This window comes from Panicum virgatum, chromosome 7K (assembly GCF_016808335.1).
Source record: "Panicum virgatum strain AP13 chromosome 7K, P.virgatum_v5, whole genome shotgun sequence".
Lineage (NCBI taxonomy): Eukaryota > Viridiplantae > Streptophyta > Magnoliopsida > Poales > Poaceae > Panicum > Panicum virgatum.
In genome coordinates, this window is record NC_053142.1 from 46,909,107 (window position 1) to 46,929,303 (window position 20,197).

The 20,197-nt window shown below is 53.7% G+C and overlaps 1 protein-coding gene and 1 pseudogene across 1 annotated transcript; both read left to right on the forward strand.

Moving 5' to 3' along the window:
* Nucleotides 1-10,200: 10,200 nt before the first annotated feature.
* On the forward strand, nt 10,201-12,448 carry LOC120640331 (uncharacterized WD repeat-containing protein C2A9.03-like). Its single transcript, XM_039916172.1, has 3 exons — nt 10,201-10,388; nt 11,374-11,575; nt 11,688-12,448. Exons 1-3 carry the CDS (start codon nt 10,201-10,203, stop codon nt 12,099-12,101), a joined length of 804 nt encoding a protein of 267 aa, XP_039772106.1. The 3' UTR covers nt 12,102-12,448.
* An 835-nt stretch (nt 12,449-13,283) lies between these two features.
* On the forward strand, nt 13,284-18,871 carry LOC120640332 (annotated as a pseudogene).
* Nucleotides 18,872-20,197: the final 1,326 nt, after the last annotated feature.

The window sequence follows — 20,197 nt, forward strand, 5'->3', positions numbered from 1 at the left end:
CTTCGGCGTCAGCAGCACCGGCACCATCGTCGACTGCAGCCCTAGTGCCTCCCAGGGGGGCGCGACTGCGGCGTCGCCCTTCCCCATCGGGATGCGCAATGCTACGTCCTACGCTTCTTCATGCCGCACCAACTTCGTCGAATACGAGGACCTACCAGGTCATCACCTCCTGTCGATCCGCAACCTCATCGCATCATCTCCTAACGACTCCTACCCCCGAGATGGTGAGCTCTATCGCCGACGACATCAACTTCTTCATGGACAACTTCACGGCCGAGGAGGCCGAGGACTACTTCGGGGTCTGCGACCCCGGCACTTTCTGCTCGTTCCAGCTGGCGACGGCTTACTACCTCACCTGCTCCAAGGACTCCAGCGAGGGGGATTACGATCCCGCCCGGGAGTGCTTCATGGTCTAGCTTGCGGACGGGCAAGACGACAACGCTCCGGGTGATGACGGGAATGGCGGGGCAGACGCGCAGGCGAACCAACCAGTGGTGCCGCCTGCGGCCCCCTTCTTCTTCGTCAAGCTCGGCGGCGCGGCATGCACAGCTGGCGCAGCTCAAGGAGCTTCAAGCCAAGCTCGACGAGCAGCGTTGGCAAACTCAGGAGCTGCGCACCGCACTCGAGCAACAGCGCACCGCGCGTGGCGCGCATGCCCAGGCGGCGGCGCGCGTTGCCTGGGAGCGGATCCTAGCCGATGACAACGTCGACAAACCTCCGGATTTGAAAACAGCCGGTGAAAAACTCGTCGCTGCGGCCTACCTACTCCAAGTGATGCCCGAGCCGTCGACGACTTCGGGTCGCAACCTGCGCCGCGAGGCACAGGCGCTCATCGAGCAAGCTGCTGTGCAGCAGGCCGAGAGCTCTGCGTCTCGCATGCGCTCAATAGTCCCGAAGCAGCCCGGTGGGACTGCACGACACCCCTCGACGGGGTGGGCGCTTCGACCCCAAGCACCCGGGTGTTCAGCCGGGAGATTCGAACCGCTCCCTTTCCCCCGTGCTTTCGACAACCCACCACCCTCGTCAAGTACTCGGGCGAGACCGATCCCGTAGTCTGGCTCAACGACTACCGCCTAGTGTGCCAGCTGGGCGGTGTGACGGAAGACGCGGTGATCATCCGCAACCTTCCCCTTCACCTTGCTGACGCCACACGAACGTGGCTCGAGCACTTGCCCGCGGACTAGATCCACAACTGGGCCGACTTGGTCCAGATCTTCGTGGGCAGCATCCAGGGCCCATACGTGCGCCTTGGGAACTCCTGGGACCTCAAGGGATGTCGCCAGAAGCCCAACAAGTCCCTGTGCGACTATGTGTGGTGCTTCTCCAAGCAATGCACCGAGCTCCCCAGCGTCACCCACGTCGAGGTCATCAACGCCTTCCTCGAGGGCACGACGTGCAGGAACCTGGTGCACGAGCTTACACGAAGCCGTCCCGCCAATACCAACGAGTTGTTCGACGCTACCACCAACTACGCCGACGGCGAGGAGGCAGTTGGTGCCATTTTCGACGACAAGCCGAACAAACGCAAGGAAGATGCGCCCGCAGAGGGCGGTAACGCCAAGATCAACGCCCCCGCTAAGAAACAAAATCGGGGGAGGAAAGGGAAGAAGCATGCCCCTCCAATCCAGCGTGGACCGGGGCAGGCAGAAGACTCCGACGAGGCCTTCGTCGCCACCCCGGACCGCAAAGGACCTCAAGGCCCCCCTCGAGGTGGGGGTGGCCTATTCGACGACATGCTGAAGAAACCTTGCCCTTACCACAAGGGCTCGGTCAACCACACCCTCGAGTAGTGCGAAATGCTCCAGAAGTACTACAACCGGGTCGCGCATCGCGACGAGGACGAGAAGAAGGATGCTGGCGACAAAGGTGGAGATGACGAGTTCCCCCGATGGAGAATGCCTTCTTCATCTTTGGAGGACCAACGACGAACATGACCTCTTGGCAGCGCAAGCGTGAGCACCGGGAAGTCTTCTCCGTCACCAAGGCCATGCCGTCCTACCTCGACTGGTCGAAGGACACCATTTCCTTTGGCCGCGAGGACCACCCCGACTACATCCCGCACCCGGGACGGTATCCGCTCGTTGTCGACCCCATCATCGGCAACACCCGCTTCTCCAAGGTGCTCATGGACGGAGGCAGTAGCCTCAACATCATGTACGCCCACACCTTGGAGCTCATGGGGATTGGATTGAACCGGCTTCGCCCCAGCAAGTCGCCATTTCATGGCGTTGCGCCGGGGAGGCGAGTCCAACCCCTCGGCCAGATCGATCTGCCTGTCTGCTTCGGCACGACAGCCAACTTCTGCAAGGAAGTACTCACCTTTGAGGTGGTGGGGTTTCGGGGATCCTATCATGCCATTCTTGGTCGTCCCTGCTATGCCAAGTTCATGGCCATCCCCAACTACACCTACCTCAAGCTTAAGATGCCAGGTCCGAAGGGTATCATCACCGTCGGCTCTTCGATCGAGCATGCCTACGAGTGCGATGTCGAGTGCGTTGAGCACGCGGAGGCTCAAGCGGAGGACGAGGCCCTCACAGCCACCCTCAACAAGATGGCAAGCGAGGCCTTGGTCTCCACGCACCGACACGCGAGAAGCCTCGAACCCGCCAAAGGTATCAAGAAGGTGCCCCTCGACCCTAATCGCTCCGACGACAAGGCGTTGCAGGTCAGCGCCACACTCGACAGCAAATAGGAAGTGGTGCTCGTCGACTTTCTCCGCGCCAACGCAGACATCTTCACGTGGAGCCCCTCGGACATGCCTGGCATACCGAGGGAGGTCGCCGAGCACTCCCTTGATATCCGACCCAACTCCAAGCTGGTGAAGCATCGCCTGCGACGCTTCGACGAGCTTAAGCGCTGGGCGATCGGCGAGGAGCTGCAAAAACTTCTGGCGGCCGGATTCATCAAGGAAGTATTCCATCCTGAGTGGCTAGCTAATCCTGTATTAGTGAAGAAAAAGAATGGGAGTTGGTGGATGTGCGTAGAATACACTAGTTTAAATAAAGTATGTCCGAAGGTTCCCTTTCCTTTGCCACGCATTGATCAAATCGTAGATTCAATTGCGGGATGCGAACTTTTATCCTTTCTTGATGCTTACTCCGGTTACCACCAAATTAAGATGAAAGAGTCCGACCAGCTCGTGACTTCTTTTATCACACCTTTCGGCATGTACTGCTACGTCACGATGCCCTTTGGCCTCAGAAACGCCGGAGCTACATATCAGCGGTGTATGCTCCACATTTTCGGGGACCATCTCGGGCGGAACGTAGAGGCATATGTCGATGACATCGTCGTAAAATCCAGGAAGGCGGACGACCTGGTTGCTGATCTTAGGATCGCATTTGATTGCCTAAGAGCTAAAGGGGTAAAACTCAACCCCGAGAAGTGCGTGTTCGGAGTCCCTCCAGGCATGCTCTTAGGCTTCATTGTCTCCAAGCGGGGCATCGAACCCAACCCTGAGAAAGTCTCGGCCATCACTCGGATGGGGCCGATCCGAGACCTAAAGGGGGTACAGAGGGTCATGGGATGCCTAGCGTCCCTCAGTCGATTCATCTCGCGTCTTGGTGAGAAAGGCTTACCCCTGATTCGACTCCTGAGGAAAACCGAGCGCTTCACGTGGACCCCCGAAGCTCAAGAAGCCCTCGACAGGCTGAAGGCATCGCTCACTCATGCCCCCATTCTCACGCCACCCACGGATGGCGAGCCCCTGTAGCTGTACGTAGCCGCGACGACCCAAGTGGTCAGCGCGGTGGTCGTTGTCGAAAGACAAGAGGAGGGTCATGCTCTACCCGTCCAACGGCCGGTGTACTACATCAGCGAGGTATTGTCTGAAACTAAGACATGCTATCCACAGATTCAGAAGATGCTATACGCGGTGGTTTTGGCACGGCGCAAGCTGCGCCACTACTTCGAGGCCCATCTCGTCACCGTGGTCTCGTCTTTACCTTTGGGAGAGATAGTTCGCAACAGGAAAGCCGAGGGTAGAATTGCCAAATGGTCCGTGGAGCTGTTGGGAGAAACTCTCACCTACGCCCCCCACAAAGCGATCAAGTCCCAAGTCTTGGCTGACTTCGTGGCTGAGTGGACGGACACTCAGCTACCCCCACCACAAATCCAGGCCGAATGCTGGACCATGTACTTCGATGGGTCGGTGATGAAAACCGGCGCCGGTGCCGGCCTCCTCTTCATCTCACCCCTCGGAGATCACATGCGATACGTAATACGCTTGCACTTCCCTGCGTCTAACAATATGGCGGAGTACGAGGCCCTCCTCAGTGGCCTCCGCATTGCCATCGAGCTCGGCGTCAAACGCCTCGACGTGCGCGGTGACTCTCAACTCGTCATCGACCAAGTGATGAAGGAGTCTAGCTGCCACGACCCGAAGATGGAGGCATACTACAAAGCAGTGCGCTGCCTCCAGGACAAATTCGACAGCCTAGAACTCAATCATGTTCCGCGCAAGTACAACGAGGATGCCGACGAACTAGCCAAGATCGCGTCGGGGCGGACCACTGTCCCCCCGAACATCTTCGCTCGCGACGTCACCAAGCCCTCCGTCGAATTCAAGGATCCGGCGGAGCCAGGCCCCTCGACCGCCGGGCCCTCTGGCGGGAACCCCCCGGCGGACAAGGCCGAGCCCATGGACATTGACTTCGAGACCTCCTCCGCGGACGATGCCGAAGCAATGGAGATCGACGAGGCCCCCACTTCGCAAGATTGGTGCACCCAGTACCTTGACTAGATGATTCGAGGGTTCCTACCCTCGAACCGCGCTCAGTCGCGGTGCCTCGCTAGGCAGGCCAAGTCCTTCGTCTTAATCGACCACAAGCTGTACAAGCGCAGTCCCTCGGGCGTCTTGCAGCGACGCATCTCCATCCCTGAGGGCAAAGAGCTGATCCGTGACATCCACGCTGGCACCTGCGGTCACCACGCCGCGCCGCGCATCCTCGTGGGTAACACGTTTCGGCAAGGTTTTTACTGGCCCACCACGGTCGCCGACGCCACCGACCTTGTGCGGACCTGCGTGGGTTGCCAGTTCTACGCTCGAAAGACACACCTCCCGGCCCACGCTCTGCAGACCATCCCCATCACGTAGCCGTTTGCCGTGTGGGGATTGGACCTCGTCGGCCCGCTGTAGAAGGCACCCGGGGGCTTCACCCACTTGCTGGTGGCAGTTGACAAATTCTCCAAGTGGATCGAGGCTCAACCCATCGGCAAGATTAAATCCGAGCAAGCCGTTCTGTTCTTTACCGACATCGTCTTCAGGTTCGGGGTCCCGAACTCGATCATCACCGACAACGGCACCCAGTTCACAGGCAAGAAGTTTTTGGCGTTCTGCGACAGCTTCCACATACATGTGGACTGGTCGGCTATGGCGCACCCACAGACGAATGGGCAAGTGGAGCGTGCCAATGGCATGATCCTCCAAGGACTGAAACCAAGAATCTTTAACAAGTTGAACAAGTTTGGCGGGAGGTGGCTCACAGAGTTACCCTCGGTTATTTGGAGCCTGAGGACGACCCCAAGCAGAGCCACGGGTTTTACCCCGTTCTTCCTCGTCTATGGCGCCGAGGCCATACTCCCGACGGACCTGGAGTACGGGTCACCAAGGCTCAAAGCCTATCAAGAGCAGCAGAACCAGCGAGCCCGCGACGACTCGCTGGATCAAGTGGATGAGGCTCGAGACGTGGCACTCCTACACTCTGCGCGCTACCAGCAGTCTTTGAGAAGATATCAAGCGCAGAGAGTCCGGCGCCGAGACCTCAACAAGGGGACTTGGTGCTGAGGCTTCGACAGGACAGCAGGGGCCGCCACAAGCTTTCACCACCGTGGGAAGGCCCATACATCATCGCCGAGGTGCTCAAGCCCGGCACGTACAAGCTGGCGAACAAAAACGGCGAAGTCTTCACCAATGTTTGGAACATACAGCAGCTACGTCGCTTCTATCCTTAGAGTTTCGAGCTATTTGTACATCGTTTGTACTCGCATTTTCGATTTCCCGAAATAATAAAGAAGTACGCTTTACTTGTTTATTTTTGGGAACCTTCCGGACCCTCGAGGGCTCGGATGCGCACGAACACTGAGGTACGCCTGGCAACTAAGCGAGACGACGTTTATAGCCCTTGGACGAGTACAAACACTTCTCCAAGGCCTCGGGGGCTACACCCGCGGGTGCGCTGACGCGCCCCCACGGAGGAAACTTCACACATTTGAGGATCAAAATCTCCTGCAGGGGTGGCACCCACCCATACACTTTTGGTCGTCCTCTCCGCGAAGGAGAAGGAGACTTCATTGCTCTTTACAAACAAAGATTACAAAGGGCTATCGGCTTAAAGCCGTCGAAAAGTACAAACGCATTGCCACTTGCATGGCAATTTTCCCTGTCTTGGGGAGGAGTGAGCGACGAAGAAGAGCACCGAGCCCCTGGCTGGCGCGACGGCCAGGCCGCTAGGGATTGCGAGGAACAGCCCCCAGACCGTACGGGTCCAGAGGGATGCCCTCCTCGCAAGCTTTTTTCTAGCATCTCCTCCATCGAAGACCCTGCGGGGGGTCAAGCTGGCGGGCAGCACCCTCCACACCGTCTCCCCGAGAGCAACCTTGTCGCCAAGGGGGACGATGTGAAGAACAGCCACCAAATCTGGCACCAACACCATGGTCAGACGTCTCCATCCCCCTTCAGGCTAAGGGACATCGCAAAAGCAGGACCCCATGGGCCCAGAGCTCTTCTGCTGATCCCATTGAAGCTAAGGGATGGTACGCACGCCCCCTCCGGCTTTCCCCCAACGCTCGCAAGCATTCTTCTAGCATCAAAGCCTAGAAAGGCCAGGCCACCCCGTCCGGGGGCCGGTCGTGAAAGGCGAAGGAAAACATTACGAGACTTAGGTGATGCTAGAAGTAGGAGCAGGGGAGTTGGAGAGGAAAGGAAGTCCCACAACCCCTATTTATAGCTGCGTCGGGCGCCAAGCTTCAAGCCTGTCGAAGGGCGAAGGCTTGTACTGCCCGTGACGGCACGGCTCTCCACGAGCGAAAGATACCCTCGGCTACCGTGCTGAGACATGACGAGACTAAGCAAAGCTGAGCCCTTGGACGCTGAGCGGCGCAGCATCGGCGCTGGCCAACTGCCCTCAAACGGCGCATTGCAAGGCGACCAGGGGAAGCGGGGCCGAGACCCTGAGCACGGGACAGCGTGGCGAATGCACCGGCTGTAGAGCAGCAGGCGCCATCGTGGCCCTGGCCCGCTCGGCACACTGACGCGCCTTGTCCCCGGAACAAAACAAAAAGGGGCGCGTGCCTCGAAGTACTCTCTTCGCAGGCGCACTACCCCGACCGACGAGTTGTCACATCCGCTGGGCTGGCACCCAGGTGCGCCTGGCGAAAGCACAACGCCAATCGATCACTTCAAGGGGTAAAATCGCATGAATACCCTTTGGCCGAATCCCTTGACTCGACCAAAGCCTCGGGGGCTACTGTCAGGGACCACGATTAGGGACACCCTAATCGGGGTACCCAAGTCACCCTAAAAACACAAACACATGTTAGCCGACTGAGCCAACGAAGGCCCACGGCCTCCTTCCAATCTGGAAGAAAGGAAAGGACTCAAAAAAGCTCAGCACGCGGCCCATCCGCACCCCCCTCGGACCCGCGGGGCGATCTCCGCCTCGCTCGAGGGCTCCCATCGAGACCCTCGAGCGGGCAACACATCGCCGCCTCGCTCGAGGGTAGCGAACCTACCCTCGAGCAGGGCGAATCATCTCCGCCTCGCTCGAGGCCACCCCCTGGACGAAGGAGACAAAACGGTCATGCCGCTCACCCGCCCGTCGTACGGAGGCATTGAATGCCAACCACTCCTCACAGCGCCCAGGACAGATGGCGTCAGATTACCATTCCCCACAGTGGCTGTGACCGGAGTCCCGTCCGCCAACTCCGGTCACTGCTTCGCCATCCCGAACGCTGTGGCGGCACTGTGGAACCTGCGACGCAGGACGAGACGTGCTCGGCACAGCTCCCATCACTATTCTACCAACTCCTGCTGACCGAACTCCACCTCACCACATGTATGGCCCCGGACCCGCCCCCTGCTCGGGAAGGGGTCTGGCGTCGCCACATGCCCCTCAAGGAGGGATGCTCAGCACTAGCAGCCGGAGGCCCAGACCTCTCCCCTCGAGGGGTCCGGGATCTCCATGTGACTCCCGGACCTTCTTAGTGCACGCGCTAGCGCTTCGCCCAGGGGGGTACGGGACCACCACGCGCCCCGTTACCGCTGGCACACATATGTATGCAAGACCCTGACCTGCAGGGCCCACGGAGTGCCACCATGCCACATTTGGAGGACTGTACACCCTACAACGACGACCACGCCGCCTGCTGAGGCTGGCAGGACGCCAGCGCGATCTCCACAAGATCAAGGACGATACCCAGGACGACTGCCACGCCCGACGCCATGCCCTACAGTGTACTTCCTACAGTGTTCGACCACTGCCCCCCCCCAACGATTCGGGGGAAAACGACGACTTCCACGATCCCCTGCGCATGTACACCGTCCCTCCTTGTGACTATAAAAGGAGGAGGCGGGCTTCCTTTAAAAGGGGACGCCATCATCAACGACGTCGCGATCATCGTCATACGATCAGTACCACTGAGCACCCGATATTGGCACTCGCCTCAATCGACTTCTCCTCTAGCAGAGACCTGGGAGCTTCCCTCCCTCTCTCGCCTTGCTTGTACCCCCTACTACATGCACCTCCGGTGCAAGATAATACAGTGCCCTCGCACACCCCCTTGCTGGACGTACGGCCCCGCGGCCGGAACCAGGATAAACCCATGCGTTACTGTGTTGCCTCTTGCATCAATATCTGGGACGAGGAAACACGCAGCATTACTAGTTGGGATCCGGACCGCCGGGTCAGGACACCGACACTCAAGCGGTCAATCCTCATCATGTGTACTAAAAATAAAAATAAAAAGTTCTAAAATGCTTAAGAAGAGACATTACAAGCACCAACTCAAGTATCTTTATAAAAAATTTAGGGTTCCAATTTTCATTTCGCACTGGGGCCTCAAATTCTTGGAGATGGCCCTGTGCCTGATAATGTGTCACGGAGCTGAAGCCCCTCCAGGTGGAGCTATGCCAAAGGGGGCTTAAATCTACAATCGCGGGCTACTACATCGCTTCCTAGCACGCGACGCGACAGCCACGGTGGAGCTGTCTCTAGCCACCCACATATTCCTTTGTTTTCTTTTTTTTCATTTCTATTTTTCCCTATTATATGTGGTGTGAGTGCTATATTTCTTTTCCTTTTCAGGTTTTCTTTTTTCATGTTCTATTAAGTGTTGAAGTTCTCTTGACAACTTCTTTATAAAAATCATACTAAAAAGTGCACCAAATATTTATACTCAGAAGTTGTGTGATGAACTTGTGCGTAAAAAGATCGAGAAATCTTCCCAGTATAGATAACATCATACAAGTGTTAAAAAGTTATTTTTTCAAAAGAGTTGTTAAGAATGAATTATACGTAAAAGTTATATGTATCGTAAAGTTATGATGCAAATTTATTTCTTAAAAGGTGTGTATAAAAATTTATATGTAAAAGTTTATTTAGAAATTATAACTTTCCAAACAAGAATTGCAGAGAAAAAATTTTCCAAGAAAGGAAATAAATCTGTTGTCTGAAATTGCGCGCCGGAAGCCCTCAATCCAAATTTCCTCGCAAACCTTGAATAGCAACATCCAAATAAAGCCTCAATATTTTCATAAAACTGATTTATAAATCAATTCGTGAACCTTGATTCATCATTTCAATATGCCAATTTAATATTTTACGTGGGTTAAATATTTATTGATTGTTGGGTTGGGAGATGAAGTATTAATTTATAATTAGGTTATTCTTTGATTTTTTATAACTAGATTAGATTATTTCCCTTTTTTTTAGATTAACTTACCATTTTATCTTACCACATTTTCTTGGGACCGGGTCATTTCTTTTGAACCGGCACATTCCTCACTAGTCACTACCCCATATCAAGCACTTAAATACGTGGGTATTTCCCCACCCCTCCCCCTCCCCTCCTTAAATACCTGGGTATTTCCCCCCTCTCCAGCGTCCTCCTCTCCTGGCTCACCATTTCTCCCAGCCCCAAGCCCCCCAACAGCAGCAGCACACACCGACGTAGTTGAAGAAAATCAACACCTTCCCGACACCGATGCCGGACTCCAACGAAGGCGAGCAGGCGGTAGCTGGCTCCGGCGAGCAAGAGCGAGCTCTAGCGGACTCCACCAACGGCGGGCGGCCCCTGTTGCGCTCCCTGGATTATCCCTGCACGGCGCGCCTCCGTCTCCGCCGTCTCGTCGCCTACCACTGGCGGTACAGCGACTGGGAGATCTACGATGCGTATGCTCTCTTGATTTTTCTTGATTCGCCCTCCCCTCGATTGCCACTAGCCATCCTTCATAAAATAGCGCTAGCCCATTTTGGGAGCTCAATTATCTTGTCAACTACTGGTTGTTTCTTCCCTCTTAAGTTTGGAAAAATGAAGAGGCACACAGAGATACTTCATAGGCAAGCTCATGGCTATGATCAGGTCCCTGATAGCTATGACCACTTGATCAGGTCCCAAGTTCATGGCTATGACCTCACTTCCATGAAAATCAATTCTTGTCCCTGATAGCTGCTCAAAGCAAGATGAGATGCATTTCACCTTCCTCAATTCCTCTACCCCAGGGGATGAGAAAGTGAGTGTGTTATTGCATCAACACAATACCAGCTGGACTAAACTAGTTAGGAGCCCTCGGATTAGCCTCTGATTTGCTGCTCTCTCCAACGGCCTTAAAGTACATCACCTACTAAGTACTCCCTCCGTCCGGAAATGATCTACGTATTTTGACTAGAAAAAGTCAAACTTTATAAACTTTGACTAATAATTAGTTAAATTATATGTATAATTAGTTTATAAAATTTATGTCAATACATATGTATTCAAAGAGGTTTTGAGATGACATTGAGTTATTCGTAATTGACATTATATTCTAAGTGATTAATAAAATTCAAACTTTACTTCGAATGACTTTCTCTAGTCAAAATATGTAGATCATTTCCGAACGGAGGGAGTAGAACAGAAGATTAGAAAGAGGGTTGGTCTGCTTCCCTGAGGCGTGAGGCCCATCCCAGTCTTGAAGTGCTGCTTTCTCCGACCATAACTCCAACCCCAACCGGTCCACCTTGAATTTACTCATATACCAATTTATATGTTGATATATGCTAATAGCTTCTTATATTCTAGATATAATGATTAATAAAAGAAAGAATGGCATTGCCCCGCTGGCACATTTCACATAACAACCATGGAATCCTTTACGATCTTTCTTATTGCTACGAGAATGAATTGGTCCAATATCAATATGAACATGATAGATAGTAGGTTAAATTCAGTGGAATGTTTCCATACTTTTATTACTGTATCTGTTCTTACTATGTATATTTTGTTGATGCAGCATACTTCATTGAGTCCTGACAGAAAGGTGGTTGTTATTGTGGGGGATGACCCTGATGGTTTACTTATCGATGCCAGCTCCGGAAAGGTATTCAGTCGCCATGAGGATGCTAACTAAGCTCAGATCAATAGATCCTTCGCATGAAAATGCTGGTAGGGACATGCGATTGAGTTCACCATTTTCTCTGGTTCACTTGCAGACTCTTCATTCCATAAAAGGTCATCGGGACTACTCATTTGCATCGGCTTGGAGCCCTGATGGGCGAACGTTTGCTACTGGTAACCAAGACAAGACATGCCGGATCTGGGACACGAGGAACCTCTCCAAAGCCGTCCATGTTTTGAGGGGTAACCTAGGAGCCATCCGGTCTATCTGCTTCACCTCGGATGGGCAGTTCATGTCGATGGCGGAACCAGCCGACTTTGTCCACATCTACGACGTGAAGAGCGACTACAACAGAAGGCAAGAGCTGGACTTCTTTGGCGAGATATCCGGCATGTCCTTCAGCCCCGACACCGGCATGCTTTTCGTCGGGGTCTGGGACAGGGTGTACGGCAGCCTGCTTCAGTTCGGCCGCTTGTACAACTACTCGTACCTTGACTCCCTGTTTTGACGTGGGAACCAACCAAACGGGTGTTGGGGTCTGATGTGTACCGCAGCTGCGCTGGTTGCTGTCAGCATAAAGTTCAGGTGGTTATCCTTAAATCGGAACTCTAAGTTGACCTGATAATTGAATTAATAAATGTTGTACCATGCTCGATGTGTATATATAAAAAAAATGTACAGCAGATAACTATATAGGTAGCCTTGATGAGGATGTGGTGCGGCCGTGCAGGTCATATGTTAGATTCCGATGAACCGAGTCCTGAGGGTGTGCAGCGGTTGGAGCTGTGCTCTGCCCTCGTTGCCTCGCTCTTGAGGTGCCCGAGTGAAGAAATGAATTTGTGAAACATGTATGTATGCTGGCTGCTGGGACGCGATTGAATTTGTTACATGTGAATTGGGTCTCGGTTGTGGTAGCCTGCCGTGTCTACGCCAATCAGTGTTGTGTAGCAGTGACGAGTGAGCCCAGTAAAGCCCACGGCTCGGAACCGCCTCCAGGGAAGAAAAAGTCAGAACAAAATTCGAATTCGAAGTGAACCGATCTGCTTTTTTTAAATAAAAAAAAAGTGAACCGATCTCTCCTATCATGAAACATGTATGCTGGATGCTGCGCCGCCGGAGGGCATACGACACGACGGAAGGCTGAGGAGGAGAAGCGCCTCGCCGCCGCCGAGGAATGCAAGGGTCAACTCAAGGGGAGGTCGTCTGGCCATGGAGCGAGTCTCTTGTGGAACAGTGAAAGAGGGTGATTGCTGGTCATTTTAATTTATCTTGGATTCTTGGTTACTAAAGTTTTAAGGTTATCGGTGCTGAATCATTTTAATTTCCTAAGGCAAGTTGATTGCTGGCAAATGGTTGCTTACCCGTTTCCTGCATCATACTCTTGTATCTGTGAAGTCTGAATCACATCCCACGTACCTTTCCTTTTTTTTTCTCCGGTAGGTAGGTACTGTGCCTCCGAAGTCGTATCGCCGAAGAGGCACTCCACAACATTAGAATCGGACACGGAATACCGCCTATACATTGATCTCGCAGGTCGGATGCCGCGTGGACACCGGGACGCGATCGATCTCTCCAGCGCTAGCACGTCCGTATCGAGTACCAACGCAGCCTTGGCCTGAAGGAATAGGGTTTCCTTCACCTGTAGGCGACACGGCGACTGATCATCAGGCGAACCTGGTAGTGAGGGAGAATGGGATTGGAGGAGCCTCTCAGAAGGCGGATCCGGAGGGAGCTCCGCATGATATGGCTCGACCCGCCGGCGTTCTGCCGCCCCGGCGCGTCGCCGGTGACGGACCTCCTCCACTGGGAGGTGGTCATCGACGGCTCCGACGGGCGACGGCAGCCCATACGCCGGAGGGACGTTCCCCGTGGACGTCGACTTCGTCGCCGATTACCCCTTCAAGCCCCCAAAGATCACCTTCAAAACCAAGGTGCGCAGCGCACTCCAACAATTTTATGCATGGATTAATTCCTCTTCTTTCTCGGTTTGTTTATTTCAATCGATCCGACGATCTCTTATCGTGCCATCCATCATCCTCAGGTGTACCACCCGAACATCAACGCGGAAGGGGAGATGACGCTGGACATCTTCCGCTACAGGAACCAGAGCGGGGCGATGACGTCCACAAGCTCCTCCAGTCCTCCTAATCGTCTCCGTGCTCCGCGACCCCATGCTCGACGACCACCCGACCAACGACGAGGCCAACGACGTGTACGAGAGCGACCTCGAGCTCTTCGAGCAGGTGGCCATGGCGTGGACCTGGGAGTACTCCTCCACGCCCATCATCTCCTACCTCCCGCCGGTCGAGAAAGACGAGCGGCGGCTGGAAGTGAATGGCTGCGTGGCCGCCGTTGCTAGGCGTTCTGCCAGAGAGGCGGAAGAGTGGCTGCGCCGCTACGAGGCGGAGACGAGCGGAATCCAATTCGGCACGCGAGCGTCGCGGCGCTCGGTTTTCCGACCGTCCGCACACGTGCGTGGGTCCTACCATTTATATATCAACTGATTTTTACTCTTTATTTCCCCATCATGACTCATCTTATCGGTTTCTATCCTATTTTTTTCCCTCTTTTATTCTTCACTTCGGGTAGCTGCTGGGCGCCACCGAGTTGCTGAGCCATGCGGCACGGCCACGACGAGTACTTATTATTTTCTTTTCTTTTTTATTTTATTTTTCCTTCCAAAAAATTGGTGCAACCCCCTCCCACTTCCACTTCCACTGTTCGACTCGCACCATTCTTTTTCCTTTTTTTTTGTCCTTCACCCCTCCGAACACTGCTGCTCGTGCACAGCGCAAAGGAGTCCTCCCCGACCACTAGGTGGACAACGCCATCCTCATTCTCTTTCATCATTCAATATAAAAAAACTATATGACAAATTTATATAAATATAAACCATATACAAAATACATGTGATTTAAAATATTATAAAAAGTTATACAACAAAAATTATATACTAACTATATATCTGTACAACAACATAATTTATATTCATAAGTTGTATAACAACATAATTTATATTCATAAGTTGTGTATTAAAGCCAAAAACTTATGCGCATAAAATACATGACAAAAAGTTATATTTATAGTTTGTATGATAAAGTTATAGATTCGTATTATAACTTTTTATGATGTACATAACTTTTACATATAATTTTTTCTTAACAACTTGAAATTAATAATTTTTTAGCACAACTGTCACAGTACATGCAAAATTTAATGCGTAGCTTTTTAAAATAACTTATAGAGGATAACTTTTCAGCACAAATTGTATGAAGATGTTATCTGGAAGATTTCTCACACAACCTTTGTACGCACAAATTTATCATGCAACTTGTAATCACAAGTCTTGGTATAATTTTTTAGTATCATTTCCATATAAAAGTTGTCAAAAAAACTTCAGACATATAGAAGGTAAAAAAAGAAAAATTGGAAAACAAAAAAACAACACTTATGGAACGTAAAGGAAAAACAAAAAAATGAAAAGAGAAAATAAATACATGTGACGTCATTCACATGGAGGAGGTGGGTGAAAAAAATCACGACTCGCGTGGGTGCGTGGAGTCTGACGTCGCGTGGAGTCCGGACAGCGGATAACGCGAACATCTCGTCGTGCGCCAGCTCACATAGTGGGCAGTAACACGTCGGGACGCGCACAGAGAAGGAAATTTGGAGTTGCTGCACGCTTTCCAAAAGGGAAAAAACATGTTGTCGGAAATCGATTGTTGGAATCGTTACTGGCACGCGCGCGCGGGGATTAGCAACGCCCCGGAGACGAGGCGGCGCCACCAAGAGGAAGAGATGTTGTTGACCGCGTCGTCGCCCGCACGTGATTGGAGGATCTCGTTGCCTCGTGCGACGTGGGACCGGGCGGTGGCGTTTCTCCAGGGATGGGCCGTCGCCTTACCATTTCCAACTTTTAGGAGGCGAATGTTTTCTGCCGTACTCCCGTTGTCAAACTATACCGGGCGCGTTTGTTTTTAGAAGATCATCCATGGACGATGAAGAACACGACGTTAGAAGGGGATTCGTATTTCAAGAAGATCTCACACTTTATAGTGCACTGGGGGTTTTTAACTTTTCTCAGACTTTGTATGGACCTAGTTGAGGATCCTACTAGGTCATTTCACTCTAAATATTTTGTAGCAGAGCTACTAGTAAAAGTTTCGTTTATAGATTGTGTGGATGTCCAAAATGTTACATGCAAATGGAGGAAATATATGCAAGCATGGTTTTAAATAGCCGGCTATAGTTCTGCTATAGCTCCGCTATAGCCTTTTTAGAGGGTTTCCGCTACGCTATTTGTATTTGTGCCGCTATGGCAGCTATGGACGCTAAATTGGGCTATAGCTGCACTAAATGGCGTAGCTTTAGCGTCGCTATAGCCTTATCTTTATCTCAGTGCTATTGTTTTAGTCTTTTGGACAACTGAATATTTGATTGTATGAATTTTATTGTATTGTCAACTTAAGTAATGTTCCTGTGGCTCTAGAAATATAGTTATGTTTATAAAATTCGCTAATTACTATATTTTTGCGCATCTATTATTTATATTTTTTATAATTTAGTAGTAAACCGCTATTTGTCATAATCCGCTATAGCCTCCGCTATAGCCTCTTAGCCATTAAAAAAATACGCTGCTATTTGTTATAGCCCGCTATTTAAAACCATGTATGCAAGTCATTTTTTACTGCAAATGCATTCCGTGTTCCCTTGATGGTTGATGCTTTGCATGCCTTGGTCGGTATAGGTACTGTTTTGGAAGCTCTCTGTTGTTTGGAATTTGGATGATAGTTTTGACCGGTGAGGTTTGTTGTCATTGTCGTCAATTCCTCTCGTTATCTCGCCGTTTTGACACTTATTCGCATGTGCCAATGGCATTCTTCAAGTTTATGTTAGAAAGAAACTGCAGTTAATCATCAGTTATAAAGAGTAGAAGACTTGGGAACATCCTTTTCTGTATAGTGGAAAAATCACGAGTCAGAGCAGTCATCACTCATCAGTCAACCGCACGGGGTTCTTCAAGTTTTCTCGGACTTTTCATGGACCTAGCTAGTTGAGACCCCATGGTGCCCAATTGGCAATTAGCAACTGCAGCACACACATTCAGCGGATAACAAATGGGCAGAGTCCTTTCCTGTGAGAAGCGATCTTGACCATGGAGGAGAGGAGGACTGGAGAAACCCTATCCATGCCGTCCATCCTGTATATCTCACATGCTTGGCTAATTATTCAATGCAGCCGAATAATCTAATGGAGTACGTACTACTCCACATTAGCAAATGCACAGTGGAGGGGAATGAACCTACGCTCGCCGGCTCGCGTCGGCGTCGTGCGGCTGCCAGCGAGGCCTGCCGGGCTCAAGTCTCCATGTCCGTCGCTTATCTACTACTACAAAACAGGTCTTTGTTCCTGGCCATTTGTCCCGGCAGCCTTTGGGCCCGGGACAATAGGTGGCTTTTGTCCCGAGTCCAACGGCTAGCCGGGCCAGCGAGGGGGACAGGGGGCTTTTGTCCCGGTTGGAGACACCAACCGGGACAAAATGGTGCCTTTTTGTCCCGGGTGTGGCAACCGGGACAAAAGAGGACCTTTTGTCCCGGCTGGTAACACCAACCGGGACAAAAGGGTGCGCCAGCCACGTGGGCGCTGGCTGTACCTTTTGTCCCGGTTGCCACACCCGGGACAAAAGGGCACCCCCTTTTATCCCGGACAGGCGTTCCCGGTTGGGAAACCGAGACAATAGCGGTTTCCTAACCGGGACAAATCAACGTTTTTAGCAGTGATCGTAGCTAGACGGCGTTCATCTGCACCAAAGCCTCACGGCCGGCGGCCGGCGTGGAAAGGGAGGACTCGCTGCCTCGCAACCGGACTTGATCGGGGCCGTGAAGTTCCTGGGCTCGAGCTCCCCGGCGCCATCGATGGCATGGCAACCTCACCGGCGTGACCTCAACGGACAGCGAGCTCTCACAGCCGTCCGCGTCTTGCTCATGCGCAGTACGGTTCAGCGCCCCGGCGGCGTCCGTCGGTCCCGCGAGCGTCCATGGCAGGAGAACGGCTGGTGTGCGGCGTCGCGATTATCTTCCCCGACGAGGTTGGTCAGCGGGCAGCGGCTCAGCTCTCTGGAGCGGCCGAGGCGACGAGCGCGTGAGTCAGCGGGGAAGTCATGCTACGTTGAAGTCGATCCTGACCGTACGAGACCGATCCAGCGGTTTCAACAGTCCTAGGGGTGGACGGTATTTCATTTACCGTCCACCCCGGGCCCCGGACGGTAGATGTGAAACACAGTCCACCCCGTGCCCCGGCCGGCGCCATCAATGGCAGCCACGCCGTGCCGACCCCTGCCGCCGGCGTTCACGGCTTCCGAGCAGGAGATAGAGGCCCGAGGGCCACAGCGCAGCTTCCGATCGTTGTACACCAAGACCGGTATCCGGTGAGGCGGCACGCGTGCACGTGTCCTCGTGCTCCTGTACGGGCATGCCTGTTGCCTGGCCGGCCGGCCGGCGGCCCCCCATCACACACCGGCCGCGGTGCCGAGGAGCAGCTAGCGTGCCTCCATGGCCGTGTAAAGCTGGACCGCCGTCGAGGACTTTCTGCTGTGATTTTGAGGGCAGAGAAAGAAGGAACTCCCCGTGGTTCGTTGTGTGAAACCGAGATGGTGGCCGGTGCTCACGCTCGCCGAGAAAGTCGGCGCGTGCTGGGCCGGACTTCTTCCACCCCCCGCGTGGTTCTCAGCCTGCCGCATCGAAACGTTGCTCGCCAGCTCGACGCGACGAACCGTGGTTTGGGAGGACGACGAGGCTTCCTGGCCATTCGGAGCTGCACATACGGTGACAATGGCCGCAGGGTCATCGTGGAAGACGCCTACGGCGGCGATGATACGCGGCCGGCCATTGGCAGCATCTGAGCACTCTAAGCGCTTGAGCTGCTTGCCCGGCCCGTGGCGCCACCAGCAAGGCCACGATCTCTGGCGGTCCGGCCGCAGAGGAGACGCATTCAGATCCGAGATGCCCAATTGTGTTCCGCTGATGAATCATGTCAGTGATCAGGAAAAATAATTAGGCGGCGGCCAATGCGTCGGCGGCGGGGCCGCTCAAGGACGCCGCCGCCGCACATGGCCAGCGGCTGCTCGCAGTCGCGTGGCGTGAGCAGCTCTCGGTCCCTGCCGAGGAGAGGCCGACGGCGGTGAGAGCCGTCGCCGTCGGACGCCACGGCCACCACGCTGCCTATTCCTTTGCCTGCCGCCTCCTTGAAATCATCCTGGCAGTGATTGCGAGCCGATAATGCTCGCCACGCTGCAGCGCGTCGTCGCCGTGGACAGAACGCCGCGCGGCCCGTCGCGAGAGGAAGACGAAGAGGACCTTCGTTGCCTGCAGTTATACGCGTCGATCTCGGTCGATCAATCGTGATCAGACGGCTGCGAGAGGCCTTGGGGGTGGACGGTATTTCATTTACCGTCCACCCCCTGGACGGTAAATTGAATCCTGTCCCCGCCGGTTCGGGACGGCCGGCGCCATGGACGACACCCTGGCCTCCACCGCCAGCTCTCTTGGGCCCTAGATGGTACGAGGACGTGTTCCGGACAGCAGGCGGCGCAATTTCGCTGCTTCCTCGATGAGCAGGCGGCACTAGCACCGACCGCGAGCTGTGGCCTGGGCGGGCATGGCAGCAATCTCCATTGTGATAGCCGAAGGCCGGGCGCCAGGACGGCGGGAACATGATGCAGCCCGGCCCCGGCGACGTTGCTCGAGCTCAGAGCGGGGGGCCGATGCAGAGGGAGAGCATGCTGGTCCTTCGCCATGAGCAGCTCGACCGCGCGCACTCTGGTTTGGGCAGAGCGTCCATGGGCCCGGGCAAGGAGACGCCCGGGTGGCCGGCCGGCGGCGTCGATACTATTTGGCTTCTCCTTGGACGTAGTAGCCTAGTGGGGCTCGTGAAGAGAACGATGCGGCGGCCGCAGATCTGGATGCCCGCCGCGACGAACGCGATTGAACGCCTCCCCGTCCCCGCTGCCCAAGCACCACTGGGTTGCGATGTCTTATTGTTGGGAGACGGTGCAAGCACCACTGGTTGCTCGCCGAGGACGCCGCCCACCATATCTGTGTGTGTTCCAGCGAGATGGCGTAGTAGTTAGTCTTCGACCATCTTTACCGGAGACATATCATGTGCAATCAAGCTTATGGTGCAATCACCGTGCAATCCAACTAAAAAAAGTCTCAAAAAATTCTGAAAAAAATCTTGAATGTGCATCTCAACCTACTTCATCTATATATAAAATTTCAGGGTCAAATTCGTTCTCCTCTAGAAATTAAAAAAAAAAGACAAATTTTCTGACAAAAGACAAATTGACAGCGGTGGCGCGGCCCGACGAGGTGGCGCCTGCTCATCCAGGTGGACAGGCACGGGCAAGCCCACGATCAGTCTCCACGCCCGTCGCTTCCTTCTGGTAGCTTCCGGAGACGGACTCCGTCTTTGTCGGTGATCCTGGGTGGCCTTTCTGGGGGCGCCGCGCGCTAGCTCTTGGGGCCCGTCGCGAGAGGAAGACGAAGAGGCCGTTCGCTGCCTGCAGTTATCCGCGCCGATCTCGGCCGCACGACTGCGATCGGACGG